Source organism: Epargyreus clarus, unplaced genomic scaffold, assembly GCF_041222505.1.
Source record: "Epargyreus clarus isolate Ecla_fem2 unplaced genomic scaffold, WU_Ecla_fem_2.2 ptg000033l, whole genome shotgun sequence".
Taxonomy (NCBI): Eukaryota; Metazoa; Arthropoda; class Insecta; order Lepidoptera; family Hesperiidae; genus Epargyreus; species Epargyreus clarus.
This window is the reverse complement of record NW_027332238.1, coordinates 698984-723566: the sequence shown is the minus strand read 5'-3', so window position 1 is coordinate 723566 and position 24583 is coordinate 698984. Positions and strand designations below refer to the sequence as shown.

The window sequence follows — 24583 nt, the reverse complement described above, 5'->3', positions numbered from 1 at the left end:
GGAAACCTGCATACCTGAGAGATTTATAGAAAAAAAAAGACAAATCTCAAATGTATGTGAAGTCTACCAATACGCACTTGTCCAGCGCGGTGGACTATGGAATCCTCCTCATGCTGAGAGGAGACCCGTGCCCAGCAGTGGGACAGTAATGGGTTGTTGATGATGATTGATGATCTTACTATATATTAGCGTTAAATCCTCTGTCTTCGCGAAAATTCTACCCGAATCGGTTCAGAATTATTCTAACCTAACCATAGATAAGTATAGATATTTCACCGCCTTGTAATTGAAGGAAGCCACAAATGGCTGACACATACATATGACGTAATGGTGTAATTTACGCGGAACAATGCTGACATGTACAGTTAAGGTGTGCAAAAACACGAAATCGAAGAAAAAGTGCGGAGAAATATCGCTTCATTCGTAAATGCTCTAAAAACTGCATTTTTTTAATATTTTTAAACACGAAAATAGATGACAGAGACAATTTCAATTGTCAAAACTGGTTACATTTTCTTGTTAGGAGTGAGTAATCTGTACTAATCTATGAACCAAACCTGACCCTACAAATACAACAAATTCGAAAACAATTTTATAACTGTAAGTCTGTTGTGGTATCATACATCTAATCAGATTTATAAAATAAATCTATATTAAAAACAAGCTTATAGTAATGTCATTTTGTTTACCTATTCTTAGAAAATCCTTTCAAATTATTCTCATAACATTGGGGTGCAAAAGTAATTTTTGAAGGTGGTAGAACACTTTGTGTTTCGACTCCGGCGGCACCACCGCCACACCTATTTCTGCCTAATAACAGCAGTGTTAAGCGCTGCTGTGTTCCGTTTTGAAGGGTGTGAAGGGAGACATACATTTCCGAGGCGTTCCAGCTTAGTCCTCAGGGGTAGCGGCGCATCTCTGGCCGACCTCACGTAGGAATATCTAATACTATCTGGAGTTGATCACAGATGTCCATGGGCGGCAGTAGCCACTTACCATCAGGTGGACTGCATGCTCGTCTGCTACTCCTATATTATAAAATAAAGTAAAATAGAAAGATACTTCACCGCCTGGAAATTGGATGAAGCCACAAAAAGCTGTTTTAACGGTTATTTTTAACTATTAAAAAACATCTTTATAGAAAATGTACATATAAATAACTACGTAATTTACTTAATAAATAAATATGTACCTCAAACATTTTAGGATTTTTTAGCACGGAGACCTGGCAATGCTTTATTTACGCAACAATTTCAATTCTCAAAACTTGTTACGCTTTCTTGTTAGGAGTGCTCTATTTATTTTACTCATCTAAGGTTGTTGTATTACGTATGAGTTATGACATAAAGTTACTTCCGAATTTATCCAAAATGGACCCTTTTTTTTCCTAACGAGGGGGAACCTTCAAAAGGTACGCGATGACGTGGAGCGACGCAGGGTTATGTGGGATTTTTACCGCACTAAAACCCCCCCGGTGGCCGTCCTCAGCGCTTGGTGGAGAACTCCGGGATCTCAGACGGAAACAACCGGAGTCCTCCAAGCGCGATGCCCCGATCGGGCCTGGGGGAGCAGTTATCGCTCCTCCCACACCATCTGGTGTTCATAGCGGTATGCGACCATACCACCGTCCTTCCCGGAATCGCTTACTGGACGGCTCAAGCTCCCACTCTTGCCGTCCGCAATCCCGGAAGCCCCCACGCCCACCCGCTCGCAGGGCTCACTCGCTTTTCAATTCTCTTACACTCCAACCTAACCTAACCAATCCTGTATGAAACTATATAAAATCACCGACAAACAGTTTCAATTTTTACTACATATTTTTCATGGAATACACATTGTATAACAAAAAAGAATTTAAAGAGTATTGTATTTTGAATGAATTATGGCTCTGACGTAATATTTTCATGAGTTTTGGTATAAAAAGGCAATGAAATGGAGTTATAATCACTGGATTCCGAGATCTTCAAAGATGTATCTCTTCACTCCACTTCTCTGCTGCTTTGTAAGTATATTTATAACATCTCTATAAATAAAAATACGCATAGGTGATGGTAGAACCTTCTGTGGTACTCCGGCACCACCGCCACACCTATTTCTGTTATAACAGCAGTGTTAAGCTGCTGTGTTCTGGATTGAAGGGTGTGGTAAGGGAGACAGACTTTTCCGAGGCGTTCCAGCTTAGTCCTCAGGGGTAGCGGCGCAACTGTGGCTGACCTCAGGTAGGAATACCTAATCCTATCTGGGGTTGATTACAGATGTCCATGGGCGGCAGTAGCCACTTACCATCAGGTGGACTGCATGCTCGTCTGCTACTCTTATATAAAAAAAAAACTATTTCTGTTATAACAGCAGTGTTAAGCTGCTGTGTTCTGGATTGAAGGGTGTGGTAATGGAGACAACTGCGAGGCATTCTTGCTTAGTCTTCAGGGGTAGCGGCGTAACTTGATAATTTTATTCTATTTGAACTGTTACTAAGTAATAATAATTTAACTAATAATTTTATTTAACTTATCAATGCCTAAATATTGACAAATGTTAAACAATTCGACTTTTAAACAATGATAAATAATTGATGAATAATATATGTATACTAACACATTTGTCTACAATTACTAATGAATTAGGCATTCCTTTAATATTAATGAACATGATTTATTAAATAAAACTTATATATAAAATTCTCGTGTCACAATATTAGTTACCGTACTCCTCCGAAACGGCTTTACCGATTTTCACTAAATTTTATACGCATATTCAGTAGGTGTGAGAATCGGCTACTATCTATTTTTCATACCGTAAGTGATAAGGGTTGTTCACCCTTAACATTTTTTATTTATATGGCAACACAACGTTTGCTGGGTCAGCTAGTAAGTAAATTTGTGGCCAATCACAGGTGGGAATCTGGTCTTATCGGTCAGTCAAATAATCACTGAGTTTATAGTACGATTTTTTACATAGCGTTTATTTAACGACATGTTTGAACTTTTTAACTTGTATATACGCAGTTACACGTTTTTTATTTACATTATGTATCCAAGATCATAAATCGATGGGTCCGAGGTTCAAATCCCAGGCATGCACCTCTGATTTTTCAAAGTTATGTGCGTATTAGAAATTATTTATCACTTGCTAAAACCGTGAGGGAAAAAACGTTGAGAAACCTGCATACCTGAGAAATCTTTTAGAAATAAAGTTATCAAAGGTATGTGAAGTCTACCAATACGCACTTGTCCGGCGCGGTGGACTATGACCTAATCCTTCACTCTGAGAGGACACCCGTGCCCAGAGGAACAGTAATGGGTTAATGATGATTCATCATCATCATCATCACTTCAGCCTTTATCGTTCCACTGCTGGACATAGGCCTCCCCTAGGGTGTGCCACAGCACTCGGTCCTGCGCTGCTCTCATCCAGCCACTACCACCAGCCTTCTTTAGGTCGTCGGTCCAGCGCGCCGGGGGGCGTCCTACACTCCGTCTGCCGATTCGTGGTCGCCACTCGAGAACTCGCCTGCCCCATCGGCCATCGGTTCTGCGACATATGTGACCAGCCCACTGCCACTTCAGCTTGCTAATTCTTTGAGCTATGTCGGTTACTCCAGTTCTTTGCCGGATCTCCGTATTACGGATTTTATCCCGCAAAGAGACGCCGAGCATAGCTCGTTCCATAGCTCGCTGAGCTACCTTTAGCTTGTGGACTAGTCCCAATGTCAGGGTCCACGTTTCGGCAGCGTAGGTCATGGCCGGCAAGACGCACTGGTTGAAGACCTTAGTCTTTAGGCATTGTGGTATTGGCGACGAGAAGACTTGACGAAACTTCCTGTATGCTGCCCAGCCCGACTGTATGCGTCTGTCGATTTCACGATTGAAGTTGTTCCTGCCGAGTCTTAGGGTTTGGCCCAAATAAATGTACTCAGAAACAACTTCAATAGCCGATGTTTCAACTATTACCGGTCTCGGCATGACGCGCTCGTTAAACATGACCTTTGTCTTGTCGAGGTTCATGCCGAGACCAACACGTCGGGAAGCATCATTCAGGCTGTGCAGCATCTTTTCGATGTCCTGCAGAGACTCCGCTAAGATGACGATATCGTCAGCGAAACGGAGGTGTGAAATGTACTCGCCATTAATATTGATGCCCCGTCCATCCCAGTTTAGCGTTTTAAAGACGTCCTCCAATGCGTTCGTAAACAGTTTCGGCGATATTATATCGCCCTGTCTTACGCCTCGACGCAGTTGGATAGGATTCGTCTGCTGGTTTCGAATTTGGACGGTCATCGTGGCGGCATTATAAAGACATTTCATCACCTCTATGTATCGCCAATCTATGCGGCATCTCTGCAGTGACTCCAGAACAGCCCAGGTTTCGATGGAGTCGAAGGCTTTTTCGTAGTCCACAAACGCCAGGCATAGAGGCAGATTATATTCTTCAGTTTTCTGTATAATCTGGCGTATGCTATGAATGTGGTCTACGGTGCTGTAGCCTTTTCGAAACCCTGCCTGTTCCGGCGGCTGGAAGTCGTCAAGTTTCTGGGCGAGACGGTTCGTAATCACTCTTGAGAACAACTTGTACACGTGACTCAGGAGTGCGATAGGCCTATAGTTCTTTAGAAGAGTTTTGTCGCCCTTTTTAAAGAACAGCACTGTCACACTCCTGCTCCACGCTTCCGGTGTTGTACCACTATGAATGACGGAGTTAAACAGCCTCTGTAACTCGCGAAGCAGAGGGAGTCCTCCAGCTTTCAGAAGTTCTGTTGTAACTCCGTCATCTCCCGGAGCTCTGTTGTTTTTAAGTTGTTCAAGAGCGATCCTAATCTCGCCCAGGTCGACATCGGGGAGGTCTTCGGTGAAGTGGCGTGTTAATTCGGCCCTTTGATCGTCAACACGGGCCGAAGGCTTTGGAGCACGTGCGGAATACAGCTGTTTATAAAATTTCTCAGTTTCAGCGAGAATCTCTGGAATAGAGGAGACGAGTGTGCCTTGTGATGAACGGATTGTGTTCAGATGGCTTTTTCCCAGCGGTTGCGATAAGGTCTTATATCCCTTATTCCGCTCGATCACTTCCCGAATCCTGAGAGTGTTCGAGCGGCGTAAGTCTCGTCTTATCAGCCTTTTAATGTGTCTGCTGGAAAACTGCCAATCTGATGCGGCCTGTGTCGTTTCTCGTCTTTTCCTCATAAGCTCCAGAGTTTCGCTGGAGAGTTTAGACTCTCTAGTATTCCGACGTTGCCCGAAATGCCTTCGACCCGCAGTACAAAATGATGATTGTATAATTATTAATAATGTTTAATAATTGAATAATTTAATATTTAATAATGTTTCGTATTGTTTACAATTTAACTTATTACACTTGTTTTAATAAAATGTTTTTAATTCCAGTTGCTGAGCGCGTACGCTTCAGCTCAAAGTAAGTATATCGTTATAATTAATGGTAGGGTACAAGTGGGAGAATTTGCACCCCCTAGCTCCAATGAAAGTACACAGGCGAAGAAATTTCTGAAATGTGAATTTGTCAGCGAAAAACAAGGTCGCCGGGACCAAGCACTGAAATACGCATTAAGCGAGAAATGTCTAAAACAATTTTTTTTATTTAATTAACCTTTTAGACTCGAGGCCTTTTTCAACTTTCCGCCTGAACCTCGAGCTTACTCTGCCACTGATGTATTCATTTTTTTCCAGGCCTTTACGGCCTACATGAAAACATAAGGCCTAAACGATTTTGAAGGTGGTAGAACCCTTTGTTCGACTCCAGTGGCATCACCGCGACCTATTCCTGCCTTATAACAACAGTGTTAAGTGCTTCGTTTTGTAGTGTGGTAAGGAAGACATACTTTTCGAGGCGTTCCAGCTTAGTCCTCAGGGGTAGCCGCGCATCTGTGGCCGGCCTCAGGTAGAAATATCCTACCTTTTTTTTTTTTTTTTTTTTTTTTTCTTTTCCTCGAGGGGGAAACCTTCAAAAGGTACCCGACGACGTGGGAGCAACGCCGGGTTATGTGGGATTTTTACCGCACTAAAACCCCCCCGGTGGCCGTCCTCAACGCTTGTTGGAGAACTCCGGGATCTCCAACGGAACACAACCGGAGCCCTCCAAGCGCGATGCCCAACGGGCTCTACCCTGGGGGAGCAGTTTTCGCTCCTCCCACACCATGTATGTTTACGACGGTATGCGACCACACATACCGCCGTCCTTCCCGGGGTCACTTGCTGGGCGGTTCGAGCTCCCACTCTTGCCGTCCGCAACCCCGGAAGCCCCCTTTTAGTCGCCTCCTACGACAGGCAGGGGATACCGTAGCCCTATTCTAGTCCCGGAACTACAGGGACAAGTCCCGGAACTACAGGGACAAGAAATATCCTACCTGGGGTTGATTACAGATGTCCATGAGCGGCAGTAGACACCTACCATCAGTCTGCATGCCGTTTTATTACCTCATTATTATATAAAAAATATGACGTGTAATAACGACACATTTACCACGACACGTCACACCAAAGCGACATGACGTCACCACTATAATTAGCTTATGAGGTCACAACTCATATTTCTAACGAAAACATATGGTAGAATCTTGTGGGCCACTCCGGCGGCACCACCGTCTCACCTATTTCTGTTATAACAGCAGTGTTAAGCTGCTGTTTTCTGGATTGAAATGTGGTAAAGGAGACATACTTTTCCGAGGCATTCCAGCTTAGTCTCATATGTGACCGACCTCAGATAAGAATCCAATCTTATCTGGAGTTGATTACAGATGTCCATACGGCAGCTTACCACGCTTACGGAAGGTGGTAGAACCCTTTGTGGTTCGACTCCGGCGGCACCACCGCCTCACTTATTTCTGCCTAAAAACAGCAGTGTTAGGCGCTGCTGTGTTCCGTTTTGAAGGGTGTGGTAAGTGAGACATACTTTTCCGAGGCGTTCCACCTTAGTCCTCAGGGGTCGCGGCGCATCTGTGGCCGGCCTTAGGTAGGAATATCTAATCGTATCTATGGTTGACTACAGACGTCCATTCGGCAGTAGCTTACCATCGCGTGGACTGCATGCTCGTCTGCTACTCCTATATTATAAAAAAAAAGATGAACTGTATGCTCCTCTATCCTATACTATAATCCTTCCCCAGGTTCAGTGACCACTGACAGCTACAACCAGAACAGCGCATATGGAAGTCAGTATGCGAACCAGTATTCTCAATCCGGTCCTAACTACCAGAGCGAGGGGGCGAACCAGGGGTCCAACCAGGGGGCTTCCAGCTCCAACGGAGCGACGGTACAATCCGTGACACCTGAAGGGAAGTCGACCTCCACCGCAAATAGCAACGCCAACGCAAATGTCTACAAATATCAGCGAATTGGTAACTACATATATCATCTTTAAGTTTTTTTTTTTCTTTTTTTTAAATTTATACCTAAACGATGAGGCAGACGGGCTACCTGATGGGAAGTAGTCACCGTCGCCTATGGACATTTGCAAAACCAGAGGAGTCGCCAATGCATCGCCGGCTTTGAAGGAGAGCTCTTTTTACACCTTTTTTGAAGAGCCCCATGTCATAGCACTCCGGGAAGAAGTCGATAGATTCTTTTTTTTGATGGGGAAACCTTCGGTACCCGACGACGTGGGAGCGACGCTGGGTTATATGGGATTTTTACCCTTAAAACCCGGTGGGCGTCCTCAACGCTTGTTGGAGAACTCCGGGATCTCCGACGGAGCACAACCGGAGTGCTCCAAGTGCGATACTCTGCCCTGGTGCAGATTTCGCTCCTCCCACACCTACTACTACACGAACAACAGGGACAAAAGTCGTCGGTAGAAGCCTGTGGTTTAATTAGGATAGGTTAGGTTAGGTTAGGTTAGGTTAGGCGGCACCATCGCCACATCGCTGTTTTAACATAAACATTTTCTACACTCACAGCCCCACACTAGGATTGCCTGTCGTGGATGCCATGGACACATAACGACAAATACACAAACACCCAGACCCAGAAACAGAAATCTAAGTTCAACATTTAGATATCTGTCTGGCCGGGGATCGAAGCCGGGACCCTCTGCGCGTCAGACCGGTATGGTGACCGCTCCACGCCGGTCGACAGATGTGCCGATATTCTTGCTGAAATTCTTATTCTTATTCTTGTTGAAACAGTGATAAGAGAATTAGTCAATAGATGGAGCCACTTTATACTTTCAAACATACTCTAGAATATTTATATATATATTTATTATGTGCGTGTGTATGTCACTGAACTCCTCCTAAACGACTGGACTGATTTTGATGAAATTTGTTGTGTGTGTTCAAGGGGACTTGAGAACGGTTTAGATTCACAATTTAGTCCGTGGGAAAAGGTATTTATAATTCGTAAGTAGTTGATGATTTTGGAATGTACACAGACTTCGCTACCATCGCAGTTTCAAATATTAAATAATAATCTATTTTAATGATAGTTTTTTCGTCTGAGATTCGACTACTATCTATTTTTCATACCCCTTAGTGATAAGGGTTGTTCACCCTTAACATTTTTTTATTTATATGGCAACACAACGTTTGCCGGGACAACTAGTATTTATATATATACTGATTTAACGGTTTCGTGTTTATTTTCAGGCAAAACAAAATCAGTAAATTTGGATCTTGGTAAGTAATTCTATTATTTTAACACTAATATTCGGATAACAATCGATTTAAATAAGATTTTTTACAAACAAAAATGGGTACGTAACTTTGTTTCTTAATTATTAATTAACTTTCCGAATAACGTTCTAGATAACATAGTGCCATCTATTGAGATTAACTATATATTACAACGCCATCTAGTGAATAAGCCAACTAACGGATTAGAGTTATATATAACAACGCCATCTATCGACCGGGCAATCAAGGATTGAAACCCCAATTACAGATCCAGGCTCAGAATATGAAGTGATTCAGAAAAGAACCATAGACGGTTATGGTAAACCGATCACTACGTATGAAGTTGTTCCTATCGGTGAGTACAAGCCAGTCGCAGATCGACTGACATCAAACACAGAAAAAATAACACAATACTCATGATGACAAATTTTGAAAACCTTCTATAACGTAGGCACATGTCTACCGATTCCAAAAATCGTATTATTTTGGCAATAGATTCAGTATTAACGAAAATAATAGCATTTGTTTATAGCCATTTTGAATTAAGCGCGAAAACGCTCGCGAGTGTCATGGCGTCCGTTAGTGACGTTACGTTAGAACATCCCATACAAAATTTCAAGCAATTCAGTGACATACCCAAATGACGTCATTCGCGCCCGTAAGTGTTTCACACAAGATGGCCGACTGCAGTATTTTATACTTTTATTTTATTGAAAATATAATAAATATTAAGTAAAGATTTTTTAAAAACTGAGTTATTTTTGAGAATCCTATCAATATATTGTGTTTTCTTAAATCATTTATTCTTTGATTTTTTAATACTGTCATCGTGCCAATTCATACCTGACATGCTGACATGAACAAATGAACTGATGGAATAAACATTCTCAAGGAACCCTTTGTGGTTCGACTTTTTTATAATATAGGAGTAGCAGACGAGCATGTAGTAGCAGTCTGATGGTAAGTGGCTGCTGCCCATGAAAATCTGTAATCAACACCAGATAGGATTAGATATTCCTACCTGAGGTCCGCCACAGATGCGCCGCTACCCCTAAAGACTAAGCTGAAACGCCTCGGATAAGTATGTCTCTCATACCACACCCTTCAAACAGAACACAGCAGCTTAACCTACCTATCATCTATTTCTGCCTAATAACAGCAGTGTTAAGCGCTACAGTGTCCTGATTTGGAGGGTGTGAGAAACATACTTTTCCGCGGCGTTTCAGCTTTGTCCTTAGGGTTAGCGCGCATCTAAGGCTGACCTCAAGTAGGAAACTAATCCTATCCGGGGTATATTACAGATGTTCATGGGCAGCAGCCACTTACCATCAGGGTCCACTTGATGTATGCTTGTATGCTACTCCCATATTATATAAAAAGTCAGAAATTTCAACTTTCAATTTCATTCTAAAAAAATCCCGTGGCGTTCCTGTGAGCTGCCGTATTTATAACTCTTACCAAAACATCAACTACACCACAAAATCACTCCAACCTCCTTTCCTACACCACCTACAGTACGGTAATCCGTTACAGAGAACGGACCATCGACGGTCACCACGACCTCAGAAGGAACGGGCTCTGGAGCGTCATCTAGCTACAACAGCAATGCCTCACAGGAGAATGTGGAGAAGAGTGGCAAAACCACGACACTGACCAGCTCGAGCCAAGGCGACAGCAACAGCAACATTGCAAGTGACACAAACACCTACACACGCACCACACCGAGAGGAACCAGCACGGGGAAGAGCACCTACAACTACGCTTCATCAGGAAGCAACGCTAATAGCAGAGCAACTTACAGCAGCGGAGGTATTTTAACACTTGTATTTTAGGACGAGTTTTGCCCGCGGCTTCGCTCGCGTTCATCAACAACCCATTACTGTCCCACTGCTGGGCACGGGTCTCCTCTCATAATGAGAAGGATTAGGCCATAGTTCATCGCGCTGGCCAAGTGCGTATTGGTAGACTTCACATACCTTTGAGATTTTTTTTTTATAAATCTCTCAGGTTTGCAGGTTTCCTCACGATGTTTACCTTCACCGTTTAGCAAGTGATAATAATTTCTAAGACGCACATAACTTTGAAAAATTAGAGGTGCTTGCCTGGGATTTGAACCTCGGACCCCTCGATCGAGAGGCAGAGTTTCTTAACCACTAGGCGGCTATCGCTGCTATCGCTCGCGTTACGAAGTAATATTTTCATCCCCTATTTTATCCCCTTGGGGGTAGAATTGATTAAAATCCATTCTTAGCGGATGCCTACGTCATGACATCTACCTGCATGCCAAATTTCAGCCCGATCCGTCCGGTGGCTTGGGCTGTGCGTTGATAGATCACTATGTCAGTCAGTCACCTTTGAGTTATATATATTTAGATTAAAACTTCGCACCAATCCGCTACTAATATGTATGATGGTATGTTCGAATCGCACTTCTTCAGTTTTTTTCGTGAGGACTTCACGGATGCCTCTCTGCCGCGCAAGGAGGGGGGAGCATTTTTTGTTCTTGTAATATAGGAGTAGCAGACGAGCATGCAGTCCGCCTTATGGTAAGTGGCTACTGCCGCCCATGGACATCTACAATCAAATCCAGATAGGATTAGATATTCCTACCTGAGGTCGGCCACAGATGCGCCGCTACCCCTGAGGACTAAGTTGGAAGCCGCGTAAAAGTATGTCTCCTTTCCCACACCCTTCAAACCAGAACATAGCAGCATTTAACATTGTTGTTATGAGGTAGAAAAGGGTGTGGCGGTCGTGCTGCCGGATTTGAACCACAAAGGGTTCTAGCACCTTCGATATGCCGATCTTTAAAGTACCCACCACACCCCTCCATGCAAGGTGTTAGAACGATTTGTAGCTTTACTCCGGCGGCACCACCGTCACACCTATTTCTGTTGTAACAGCAGTGTTAAACGCTGCTGTGTTCTGGTTTGAAGTGTGGTGAGACATACTTTTCCCAGGCGTTTTAGCTTAGTCCTCAGAGGTAGCGGCGCGTCTGTGGCTGACCGCAAGTAGGAATAGCCAATGCTATCTGCGGTTGATTAGATGTCTATACGGCAGTAGCCACTTACCATCAGGTGGGCTGCGTGCTCGTCTGCTACTCCTATATTAAAACACACACTCCACCGTCATAATGATCTAAGAACAATAGACGGGGCTTAGACAGTCACTACAATATTTGTTTGTTTTCAGGTCCTAACACAGCACCACCACCGCCGCCGTACCAAACACCATACCCTTACTACCCACAGACCTACATTCAACCAAGTAAGTTAGAATCAGAAAGTTCTGAATGTGTGAGTGTCAGTGAGTTCCAATGAGAGTAACTAAATAATCTAATACTTAATATTAGTTACAATTATTATTTATTTCCAAAGATTATTTTTGCAATTATTAATGTATTTCTAATCTGTAATGAGGACTTCTAAGGTTAAAGATGGTACAGTCCGCGCGAAACTGCTAGTCCGCTCTGAATGAGTCGCGTCGCTATAGCAAAGGAGATGTTTCAAAATGTATGGGCTCCCGGCCACCTTTTGTACACTATACTAAAAACTAAGAAAACTTGCAAATAACAATTCGTAGGGGTTCATTTTCTTCAAATCATGTTCGTTTAATTGTTAAAAAACAATAATTTACACTTAAACTTGCAACATAACAGTGGAAAAACATCATGGCGGTAGTGATTACCGTAATAATGTCATTTGTCATTCTATTTTAACTTACTATATACATTATATACTTTTTAATATATTTTTTACGCGAATGGGCGTACATATATAAATATTGTATTGTATGTATTGAGAAACAATGCCTATATTTGATAAACATGAATTATATTTAATTTTATAAATCTTGACTTAAAAAACAAACATACCAAAATATGTACTTCTATACCAATTTATTTTAGTTAAAACATTTAAGTGTGTAAATAAAACAACTTTAAGTACACATTTGATAATATTTTACTTATTCTTCATTTAGATACATTATTTATTCATTTTTAAAATCTTCCCTTATCAATATTTTCATCCAATCATGTAGCAGGTTCTGTAATATCCTGTGACGAGCTCAGCCCAAACATCAAACAATGGTCATAATGTGAGCGCAACTACCTACGAGTACGGTTCGTTGCCCAGCGATACAGTTGCAATAATAACTGATTATTTTGTCATCCCAAGAATGTCCTTGTCTTGCTATTGTAATTATCTAAAAGAAGAGAAATGTAAAAAGATTAGCTTCTCTAGTTTAAAATTATTAACGATTATTTCACGATTAATACAACTAATTGATGTATATTTTACCTGATGATATTGAATCCTTGTCAACACAATCCACAGCGATCGCACAAAAATCACAAGAGTCCATTAAACATAAGCTGGGTAAACAAGTAAGGTAGAATCAGTCCAAAATCGTAAGCAGCACAGCGCAGAAACATATTCAGGATTAAAATGGAATCTTCTCATCAGTACATATTTATTCAACGTTTACATTGGAGTCCACTATTATATTATTATAATACGTATATATCCACTTTTACACATATCAAATTGACAACTTCTTTTTTAATTTGACATGTCACTTACATCTATAAAACCAGATACTATTTAAATGGTGCTTTTGTTATAATTATTATAAATAATTAATTAAATTCAGAAATAATGACGGGATACCCAAAACAAAAGCCAGGTTGTAAAGTACTAAGGTAACAATAACTTTACGACAAAAACAGCGAAATACAGAATTACCGACATCCAAAGAGTATAGTAACCTATGTGTGGGGTACACATAGGTTCCTAACCGACATGGACAGTTTTGAAAACTTGACATTGACAGTATTCCGCCATATTTAATATTTCAATGAGGAATGCTTATTTTAAATATTTTTAAACAGGAATACTTCAGGTTATCAAAATATATGTGTATTTTTCTTCAATTATACAAATTATTCGTGTTTTTTAGATATAGTGTACATGAGATGGCCGAAAATGAAACATATCCTTTATAACTACAACCGCTCGCAACAACTTCAGAGCGGACAAGCAGCTTGGCGCGGACTGTAGCATCCATGCTTTAACCAAACAAGGGGCGGAAGCATCGGCACCGGATCCTGGTGGCCCCAAACACTGTTGCTAAATAAATATAGTTTAAACAACTAAAAAACACGCTTTTTTGTTAAAATCAACTAAAAAGCAAAAAATAATCTTCAATCTAGGAATCAATTAAGGAACAGTAAATAGTATAATTGTGGAAAAAGTGTGGGGCGCTTTTCAAACCTGATAAATGGAGCACCCCACGCTTTTTCCATCATGCATCGTTTGTAAAAAAAGCAAGTGTCTTTCTATTACGGTTTAAGAGATAAAGCCCAGTGACACACGTACAGACAGCGGAGGGTTTCGTTTTACCCTTTGAGTACGGAATCGTAAAAATCATTCTACAAGAGGGCGTTATAGATATGTTTCAGAACATTTGAGTTATAGGGAAATAACATTATTATTTTCTAAACTAAAAATCACGCTATAACAGTTATTGAAACTAAAAAGCAATTATTTGCAATCTAGTAACTTGCGATGAACTTTCTCACAGGCGCTTTAACAATCTCGCCTCGAAAAACGTTAATCCTGAGGATGTTGATAAGGACAATGGCACAAAATTATTAAAATCGTGTATTGTCATCGGTTTTTGATAATACTTCAAAATTTTGAATTAAACGGAATGTTCAAAGTGGTTAGAAATCGGGTTCAAAGATTCCGTTACTGTTACGTACATACATACATACATACATACATACAACCCAAGCTAATAAAAGCATGTTAAAAATAGGTCATCAGAACCAAACAATCTGTGAAATGTTTATAAATCAGCGAAAAAAAACGAGGCGAAGACAGCGCGGGACCCCTCCGACACCTTCGCTGCTCTCGCTCGCGGGTACATAGCTGCGTTATGCCCTTACGTTGCTACGGAATATGTGCTTGTAGTTGTGCGAAACAGCTTCAGAGCGGACTAGCAGTATGGCGCGGACTATACTACCTTCGTCGAATCGCTCATACTACCACCTTTCCTTCTCAGATATAGATACCTCAGATACCTCAACCAAACCATGAGAGGTTTTCCTCCGAATATTAATAGTATGTGTTATTTTTAGATCAGGAATACATTCCCTACGGAGGACCAGTTGGTGAGCCCTATCCCCTCTATCCGCGCGGACCCTATCCTTACTATTACGGACAAGGTTAGTGCAAACCTTTAATTATTACCTTTCTACCCTTTTTATAAAATATAATTAGCATAAAAGCATGCAGGCCGCCTGATGCTGCCTACTGCCGTATAGACACTATAGACATCTGTAACCAACCCCCAGATAAGATTAGTTTCCTACCTGAGGTCGGCCACAGATGCCGCTACACCTGAGGACTAAGCTGGAAGTCTCTGAAAAGTATGTCTCCCTTACCACACCTTTCAAGCCAGAACAGAGCAGCCTTAACACTGGTGTTATTTGGTAGATAGTCTGATTCATGATTGAGGTGTCCAAAATGTAAACAAACAAAAGTCACTGTCAAAATTAACAAGAAACAAAAACTTTAACAAAATCAACAAAAAATGAAAACTTTACAATTATTCACAATTTAACAAACGCGCTATGAAAACGATAATACATTCGAGTTCAATTACAATCAAAATGAATAAAATCAGCTACGAATCTTACAAATGACGGCACAAGAAATGTTCTGGGTTCCGAGTGTGTTACCATTATCACATTTTAATTTTCTACCATAAACCTTGTTTTTTTATTATTATTACTATATCGAACGAAATTGAGGTAATATAAATATTAGAAAATGGGAATTGATGTTAATTTTTTTACATTATTATTTTATTATTGTTGTATTAATTTAATATTGTCAAAAATAAGAAACTACCATTTGAAACGTACTTTCTTGATAGGTCAACACCTTTGTTTACATTTTGGACACCTAATTATGAATCAGACTATAGGTGTGGCGGTGGTGCGGTGGAGACGAACCACAAAGGATCCTCCCTTTAAATGTTTTAATTATGTAATTAATTATGTAACTCATAATATTTTTCATACAAAAATTTTTAACTAATACCATTCAGGTATCACACTTAAATTAGTAACAAATTTTAATTTATAATAATTTTATTGAATTTTGGAAACCTCATACAGGTAGAACGCACTGGACTGTAGTATGTACATAATATATGTGTAATAACTGTGTTCTAGCAAATAAAGAATATAAATTTGAATTTTAAATGTCATTTCATAAAAAAATGTTGACAGGACCACAAGCATATGCGAATGGATATGCATCGAGTGGAGCGACCGAACAGAACGTATACAGTCAGAGCCAAGGATCTGCATATGCCAGTGGAAACAACTACGAATACCCAGTTCCACTGTATGGCGGGCCACAGTACACCAGTCCAGCACCTGTTCCCTCAACACCTGACAGTTCAACTGTAACGTCAGGATCTACCAATACTTCAGGAGGATCCACCACTTCCTCTAATACCGACACTTCAACTAATACCAACTCTTCAGGAGGATCCAACACTTCAACTAATACCAACACTTCAACTAATAACAACTCTTCAGGAGGATCCAACACTTCAACTAATACCAACACTTCAACTAATAACAACTCATCAGGAGGATCCAACACTTCAACTAATACCAACACTTCAACTAATAACAACTCTTCAGGAGGATCCAACACTTCAACTAATACCAACTCATCAGGAGGATCCACCACTTCATCTAATACCGAAACTACAACTAATACCAACTCTTCAGGAGGATCCAACACTTCAACTAATACCGAAACTACAACTAATACCAACTCTTCAGGAGGATCAACCACTTCATCTAATACCGACACTTCAACTAATAACAACTCTTCAGGAGGATCCAACACTTCATCTAATACCAACACTTCAACTAATAACAACTCTTCAGGAGGATCCAACACTTCAACTAATACCAACTCATCAGGAGGATCCACCACTTCATCTAATACCGAAACTGCAACTAATACCAACTCTTCAGGAGGATCCACCACTTCATCTAATACCGACACTTCAACTAATAACAACTCTTCAGGAGGATCCAACACTTCAACTAATACCAACACTTCAACTAATAACAACTCTTCAGGAGGATCCAACACTTCAACTAATACCAACTCATCAGGAGGATCCACCACTTCATCTAATACCGAAACTGCAACTAATACCAACTCTTCAGGAGGATCCACCACTTCATCTAATACCGACACTTCAACTAATAACAACTCTTCAGGAGGATCCAACACTTCAACTAATACCAACACTTCAACTAATAACAACTCTTCAGGAGGATCCAACACTTCAACTAATACCAACTCATCAGGAGGATCCACCACTTCATCTAATACCGAAACTACAACTAATACCAACTCTTCAGGAGAATCTAACACTTCATCTAATACCAACACTTCAACTAATACCAACTCTTCAGGAGGATCCAACACTTCAACTAATAACAACTCTTCAGGAGGATCCAACACTTCAACTAATAACAACTCTTCAGGAGGATCCAACACTTCATCTAATACCGAAACTACAACTAATACCAACTCTTCAGGAGGATCCACCACTTCATCTAAAACCGACACTTCAACTAATAACAACTCTTCAGGAGGATCCAACACTTCAACTAATACCAACACTTCAACTAATAACAACTCTTCAGGAGGATCCAACACTTCATCTAATACCGAAACTACAACTAATACCAACTCTTCAGGAGGATCAACCACTTCATCTAAAACCGACACTTCAACTAATAACAACTCTTCAGGAGGATCCAACACTTCAACTAATACCAACACTTCAACTAATAACAACTCTTCAGGAGGATCCAACACTTCAACTAATACCAACTCATCAGGAGGATCCACCACTTCATCTAATACCGAAACTACAACTAATACCAACTCTTCAGGAGAATCTAACACTTCATCTAATACCAACACTTCAACTAATACCAACTCTTCAGGAGGATCCAACACTTCAACTAATAACAACTCTTCAGGAGGATCCAACACTTTAACTAATACCAACACTTCAACTAATAACAACTCTTCAGGAGGATCCAACACTTCAACTAATAACAACTCTTCAGGAGGATCCAACACTTCATCTAATACCGAAACTACAACTAATACCAACTCTTCAGGAGGATCAACCACTTCATCTAATACCGACACTTCAACTAATAACAACTCTTCAGGAGGATCCAACACTTCATCTAATACCAACACTTCAACTAATAACAACTCTTCAGGAGGATCCAACACTTCAACTAATACCAACTCATCAGGAGGATCCACCACTTCATCTAATACCGAAACTGCAACTAATACCAACTCTTCAGGAGGATCCACCACTTCATCTAATACCGACACTTCAACTAATAACAACTCTTCAGGAGGATCCAACACTTCAACTAATACCAACACTTCAACTAATAACAACTCTTCAGGAGGATCCAACACTTCAACTAATACCAACTCATCAGGAGGATCCACCACTTCATCTAATACCGAAACTGCAACTAATACCAACTCTTCAGGAGGATCCACCACTTCATCTAATACCGACACTTCAACTAATAACAACTCTTCAGGAGGATCCAACACTTCAACTAATACCAACACTTCAACTAATAACAACTCTTCAGGAGGATCCAACACTTCAACTAATACCAACTCATCAGGAGGATCCACCACTTCATCTAATACCGAAACTACAACTAATACCAACTCTTCAGGAGAATCTAACACTTCATCTAATACCAACACTTCAACTAATACCAACTCTTCAGGAGGATCCAACACTTCAACTAATAACAACTCTTCAGGAGGATCCAACACTTCAACTAATAACAACTCTTCAGGAGGATCAACCACTTCATCTAAAACCGACACTTCAACTAATAACAACTCTTCAGGAGGATCCAACACTTCAACTAATACCAACACTTCAACTAATAACAACTCTTCAGGAGGATCCAACACTTCATCTAATACCGAAACTACAACTAATACCAACTCTTCAGGAGGATCCAACACTTCAACTAATACCAACTCATCAGGAGGATCCACCACTTCATCTAATACCGTCACTTCAACTAATAACAACTCTTCAGGAGGATCCACCACTTCATCTAAAACCGACACTTCAACTAATAACAACTCTTCAGGAGGATCCAACACTTCAACTAATACCAACACTTCAACTAATAACAACTCTTCAGGAGGATCGAACACTTCAACTAATACCAACACTTCAACTAATACCAACACTTCAACTAATAACAACTCTTCAGGAGGATCCAACACTTCAACTAATACCAACTCATCAGGAGGATCCAACACTTCAACTAATACCAACTCATCAGGAGGATCCACCACTTCATCTAATACCGAAACTACAACTAATACCAACTCATCAGGAGGATCCACCACTTCATCTAATACCGACACTTCAACTAATAACAACTCTTCAGGAGGATCCACCACTTCATCTAATACCGACACTTCAACTAATAACAACTCTTCAGGAGGATCCAACACTTCAACTAATACCAACTCATCAGGAGGATCCACCACTTCATCTAATACCGAAACTACAACTAATACCAACTCTTCAGGAGGATCCAACACTTCAACTAATACCAACTCATCAGGAGGATCCAACACTTCAACTAATACCAACACTTCAACTAATAACAACTCTTCAGGAGGATCCAACACTTCAACTAATACCAACTCATCAGGAGGATCCACCACTTCATCTAATACCGAAACTACAACTAATACCAACTCATCAGGAGGATCCACCACTTCATCTAATACCGAAACTACAACTAATACCAACTCATCAGGAGGATCCACCACTTCATCTAATACCGACACTTCAACTAATAACAACTCTTCAGGAGGATCCAACACTTCAACTAATACCAACTCATCAGGAGGATCCAACACTTCAACTAATACCAACTCATCAGGAGGATCCACCACTTCATCTAATACCGTCACTTCAACTAATGCCAACTCTTCTGGAGGATCCAACACTTCAACTAATACCAACTCTTCAGGAGGATCCAACACTTCAACTAATACCAACTCATCAGGAGGATCCACCACTTCATCTAATACCGTCACTTCAACTAATGCCAACTCTTCTGGAGGATCCAACACTTCAACTAATACCAACTCTTCAGGAGGATCCAACACTTCAACTAATACCAACACTTCAACTAATAACAACTCTTCAGGAGGATCCAACACTTCAACTAATACCAACTCATCAGGAGGATCCACCACTTCATCTAATACCGAAACTACAACTAATACCAACTCATCAGGAGGATCCACCACTTCATCTAATACCGTCACTTCAACTAATAACAACTCTTCAGGAGGATCCAACACTTCAACTAATACCAACTCATCAGGAGGATCCAACACTTCAACTAATACCAACACTTCAACTAATAACAACTCTTCAGGAGGATCCAACACTTCAACTAATACCAACTCATCAGGAGGATCCAACACTTCAACTAATACCAACTCATCAGGAGGATCCACCACTTCAACTAATACCAACTCATCAGGAGGATCCAACACTTCAACTAATACCAACTCATCAGGAGGATCCACCACTTCATCTAATACCGACACTTCAACTAATACCAACTCTTCAGGAGGATCCACCACTTCATCTAATACCGACACTTCAACTAATAACAACTCTTCAGGAGGATCCACCACTTCATCTAATACCGACACTTCAACTAATAACAACTCTTCAGGAGGATCCACCACTTCATCTAAAACCGACACTTCAACTAATACCAACTCATCAGGAGGATCCAACACTTCAACTAATACCAACTCATCAGGAGGATCCAACACTTCAACTAATACCAACTCATCAGGAGGATCCACCACTTCATCTAATACCGAAACTACAACTAATACCAACTCTTCAGGAGGATCCACCACTTCATCTAATACCGACACTTCAACTAATACCAACTCTTCAGGAGGATCCACCACTTCATCTAATACCGACACTTCAACTAATAACAACTCTTCAGGAGGATCCACCACTTCATCTTATACCGACACTTCAACTAATGCCAACTCTTCTGGAGGATCCAACACTTCAACAAATACCAACTCTTCAGGAGGATCCAACACTTCATCTTCTAGCACTTCATCTAGCAGCACATCGACTGGAAGCAGCTCATCATCAGGCACTGGTACTTGTGGTACTTATTCTTTTATAAGATTTTTTTAATAATTTTGAAAAAGCAGAGGAGACTGCAAACAAGCAGATAGATATTGGTTAGAATAGTCGGCCTCTTAATCGAGGGGTTCGAAGTTAAAATCCCAGGCACGCACCTCTGATTTTTCAAAGTTATTATTAGAAATTATTTATCACTTGCTTAAACGGTGAAGGAAAACATCGTGAAGAAACCTGTATACCAGAGATTACTTAAAAAACAGTTCTCAAAGGTATGTGAAGTCTACCAATACGCACTTGTCCAGCGCGGTGGATTATGACCTAATCCTTCTCATTCTGAGAGGAGACCCGTGCCCAGCAGTGGGACAGTGATGGGTTGACGATGAAACAAGACTGCACTTCACGTGACGGCAAGGGGTCGTTCAAGGCTTAATCATAGAACCCCTTTTTATAATATAGGAGTAGCAGTAGCAGACGAGCATGCAGTCCACCTGATGGTATGTAGCTACTGCCGCCCATGGACATCTGTAATCAACCCCAGATAGGATTAGATATTTCTACCTGAGGTCGGCCACAGATGCGCCGCTACCCCTGAGGACTAAGCTGGAACGCCTCCGAAAAGTCTGTCTCCCTTACCACACCCTTCAAACCGGAACACAGCAGCGCCTAGTTATTAGGTAGAAATAGGTGTGGCGGTGGTGCCGCCGGAGTCAAACCACAAAGGGTTCTACCACCTTCAAAAACCTAATGGTATGTGGCTACTGCCGCCCATGGACATCTGTAAACAACCCGAGATAGGATTTGATATTCCTACCTTATTTAGAGGTCGGCCATAGATACGCCGCTACCTGCCTTACCAAACTTCAAACCAGAACACAGCAGCTTAACACTGCTGTTATAACAGATAGGTGTGGCGGTGGTGCCGTCGAACCACAAAGGGTTCTACCGTATAGTATATGTGTGTTTTTTTCCCCAGGTGGATACCCGGTAGGACCAGGTCGCCCATACTACCCGACCGGCAAACACATATGTGTCTGTTTCCAGAGCTTCTACTCCATGCCATTGTATCTGCAGAAGCAACTGGCATTTGTTAGTTAAATCGTAAAAAGCCAGGGTTTGCGCGCGAGAACTTCTTTACATAAAAGGTTAAAAGAAAGTTTAGATTTCCTCTTTTCTTTGTGAATTGTTTTTTTTTTGTTTACAAAAAAATGTAATTTTGTTATTATTATCGACACTGGCGGACTAGGGGTGGTCTCCCGGGCCTCTGGTTCCGAAGACCTCCAAGTGTTTACAGTTTCCCTTGTAGTCATTTGTTAGCTTGTTGTTAGATCAACTGCTTACACTGGGGGCCTCATTCAACCGCCTTAGGCCTCCAACGTGATTAGTCCGCCACTGATTGTTGATTTTGGTTAAAGTCCGCGCCAAACTTCTTGTCCGCTTTGAAGTTAGCACGCAGGTGTAGTCAGAGAACCAATGCGGTTGAACACAACCACAAACATATACTCCGTAGCAACGTAAGGGCACACTAACGCAGCTTTGTACTCGTGGGCGAGTTATTGCAATGCGACTCGCTTCTATATTCAGAGCTGACTAGAAGTTTGGCACGGACTCTACTCGACAAAGTTGATCCAAATAAATCCTATTTAAATTTATTGCAACTTAAATTTTACTTAAAATTAAAGTTTTTTTTATAGTTTTATTACAACCGAACTGTATTTAAGTAACTCGCGCAGAAGTCTAACTTCGACAACGAATTTTATATAACTGATATTTATTATAATAATATTTGTATATTATTAATAAGTAAAACTCCTAACTTTTATCAGGTTACTGTTCCTTCAAAAATGTATGTACATTATTATATTTTCGTTGAATAAATATTGTATTATATTTATATAACACTTTGTTTTATTTTTATCTTAAAATGTTAAGACTCACTTTCTTCAATCATAAAAATGTTTTGGACATAATCTTAATTACTAAACAGCTAATGACTTTGATAAAATAAAATAATTATAGTTTAAAAACTAAAAACCACGCTAAAATCGCACAAGGAAAATCGTTAATCGTGATTCCTGACGATCCTCAAGAGGAGAATGGGATAAAATTATTAAAATCGTGTATTGTCATAGGTTCTTTATAATTGTTCAATTTTAAATTAATCGGACCATTCAAAGTGGGTAAAAATCGAGTTCAAAGATTCCGTTACATACATACATACAATCCAAGTCAATAAAAGCATGGTAAAAATAACATGACATACATATAACTGAGAAACTGTACCTTCATTGGAATGATAGTAGTGCCATCTGTTGAAAATTGGTCGTACCAACTCTGAAACCTTCCTAGGCTCTATGCACCACAACTTTGCTAAAGATCATCACATGATCAAATGCATAGTTTACCATTCTATAAAGGACATACAGACAAACATTCATTTTTATGTATATAGAAACTTATTAAAAATGTTAGATAGTTAATTGTATCAGGCGTTACTTTGTGGAAATCCATGCTATTAAGTTAAGATTAAAGCTACTTCGCAACAATCTGCAACGAATATGTATGATGGTATATATTAGTAAAGATACTTCGCCGCCTTGAAATTGAATGAAGCCACAAACGGCTTATTAGTAAGTTCTTTTTTTTAATTCTTCACAAATAAAAACATTTTTAGAGAAAATTTACGAATAAACAACTAATACTGCGTAATTTACATGATAAAAAAATAATTATTTCAAATATTTTAGGGACATTTTAGCACGGAGACGTAGCAAAACTTTTTTACGCAACTATTTCAATTGTCAAAACTGTGTACACTTTCTTGTTAGGAGTGAGTAATCTTTACTAATCTATGTATGATGGTATATATTTTAAACCATGCAGTATGTACCACCCTCACTACCTCATTAGTTAACGATTAACCTTTATAGAGTCAACTTATTGTGATGATGCTCTGTTTTGGAGCGAAACACGTGTTGGTGGTGGTATGTATGGTGGTGTATATTTTTAATATTTTGCATCTGCATGCATCCTTTGAGGGAGGGAGGGTGGTACATACTACCTGGTTTAAAATATATAACATCATACATATTTGTAGCGGATTGTTGCGAAGTAGTTTTAATTTTACTTATTAAAAATGTAACATTGTGTAATTTATTGATTCTTGTTTATTATTTTTAGAGGAGTTTCCAAGTGATTAGGGTAATTTTAGGGATTTTTGATTTTACTTTATGGGAGATATATTTAAGAGAGTTGGTAACACTGATTGCAGTCCTACCTGATGTTGGTTGGTTGCTACCTCTGAAGTGAATACCTAATGTCTCCCTTACAACCTTCTAACCAGAACACAGCAGTGCTACATTGCTAATAACAGGATGGGGTAGTGGTGCAACCGGAGTCAAAAGAAGTAGCAGACGAGCATGCAGTCCACCTGAGGGTAAGTGGCTACTGCCACCCATGATCATCTGTTATCAACCCCAGATAAGGTTAAATTCCTACCTGACATTGGCCACAGATCGCAGCTACTCTTGAGGACTAACTTGGAACGCCCGAGGTGTGTTTCACTACCACCACACCTATTTCTGCCTAATAACAGCAGTGTTAAGCGCTGCTGTGTTCTGGTTTGAGGGTGCGGTAGGAGAAAATACT

At 40.4% G+C, this 24583-nt stretch overlaps 1 protein-coding gene across 3 annotated transcripts; it reads left to right on the top strand.

Annotated features, from left to right (window-relative positions):
* Positions 1-1923: 1923 nt before the first annotated feature.
* LOC140755476 (uncharacterized) lies at positions 1924-22834 on the top strand. 3 transcript variants are annotated; one of them, XM_073090748.1, is made up of 11 exons: positions 1924-2002; positions 5379-5406; positions 7115-7345; positions 8591-8620; positions 8886-8972; positions 10151-10426; positions 11810-11884; positions 14760-14846; positions 15918-20774; positions 20865-20951; positions 21912-22834. In XM_073090748.1, exons 1-11 carry the CDS (start codon positions 1928-1930, stop codon positions 22031-22033), a joined length of 5955 nt encoding a protein of 1984 aa, XP_072946849.1. In that variant the 5' UTR covers positions 1924-1927; the 3' UTR covers positions 22034-22834. The 3 variants fall into 3 exon arrangements, with proteins under 3 accessions (XP_072946849.1, XP_072946848.1, XP_072946850.1); XM_073090747.1 differs by having other exon boundaries at positions 20865-20960; XM_073090749.1 differs by lacking the exon at positions 8886-8972 and having other exon boundaries at positions 20865-20960.
* The last annotated feature ends 1749 nt before the right edge of the window (positions 22835-24583 follow it).

Coding starts and splice junctions, on each gene's coding strand:
- LOC140755476 (XM_073090747.1), top strand. CDS start 1,928: ATGAAATGGAGTTATAATCACTGGATTCCGAGATCTTCAAAGATGTAT. Junction 8,973..10,150: donor GTATGAAGTTGTTCCTATCG/GTGAGTACAAGC, acceptor AATCCGTTACAG/AGAACGGACCATCGACGGTC. Junction 20,961..21,911: donor ATCAGGCACTGGTACTTGTG/GTACTTATTCTT, acceptor TTTTTTCCCCAG/GTGGATACCCGGTAGGACCA.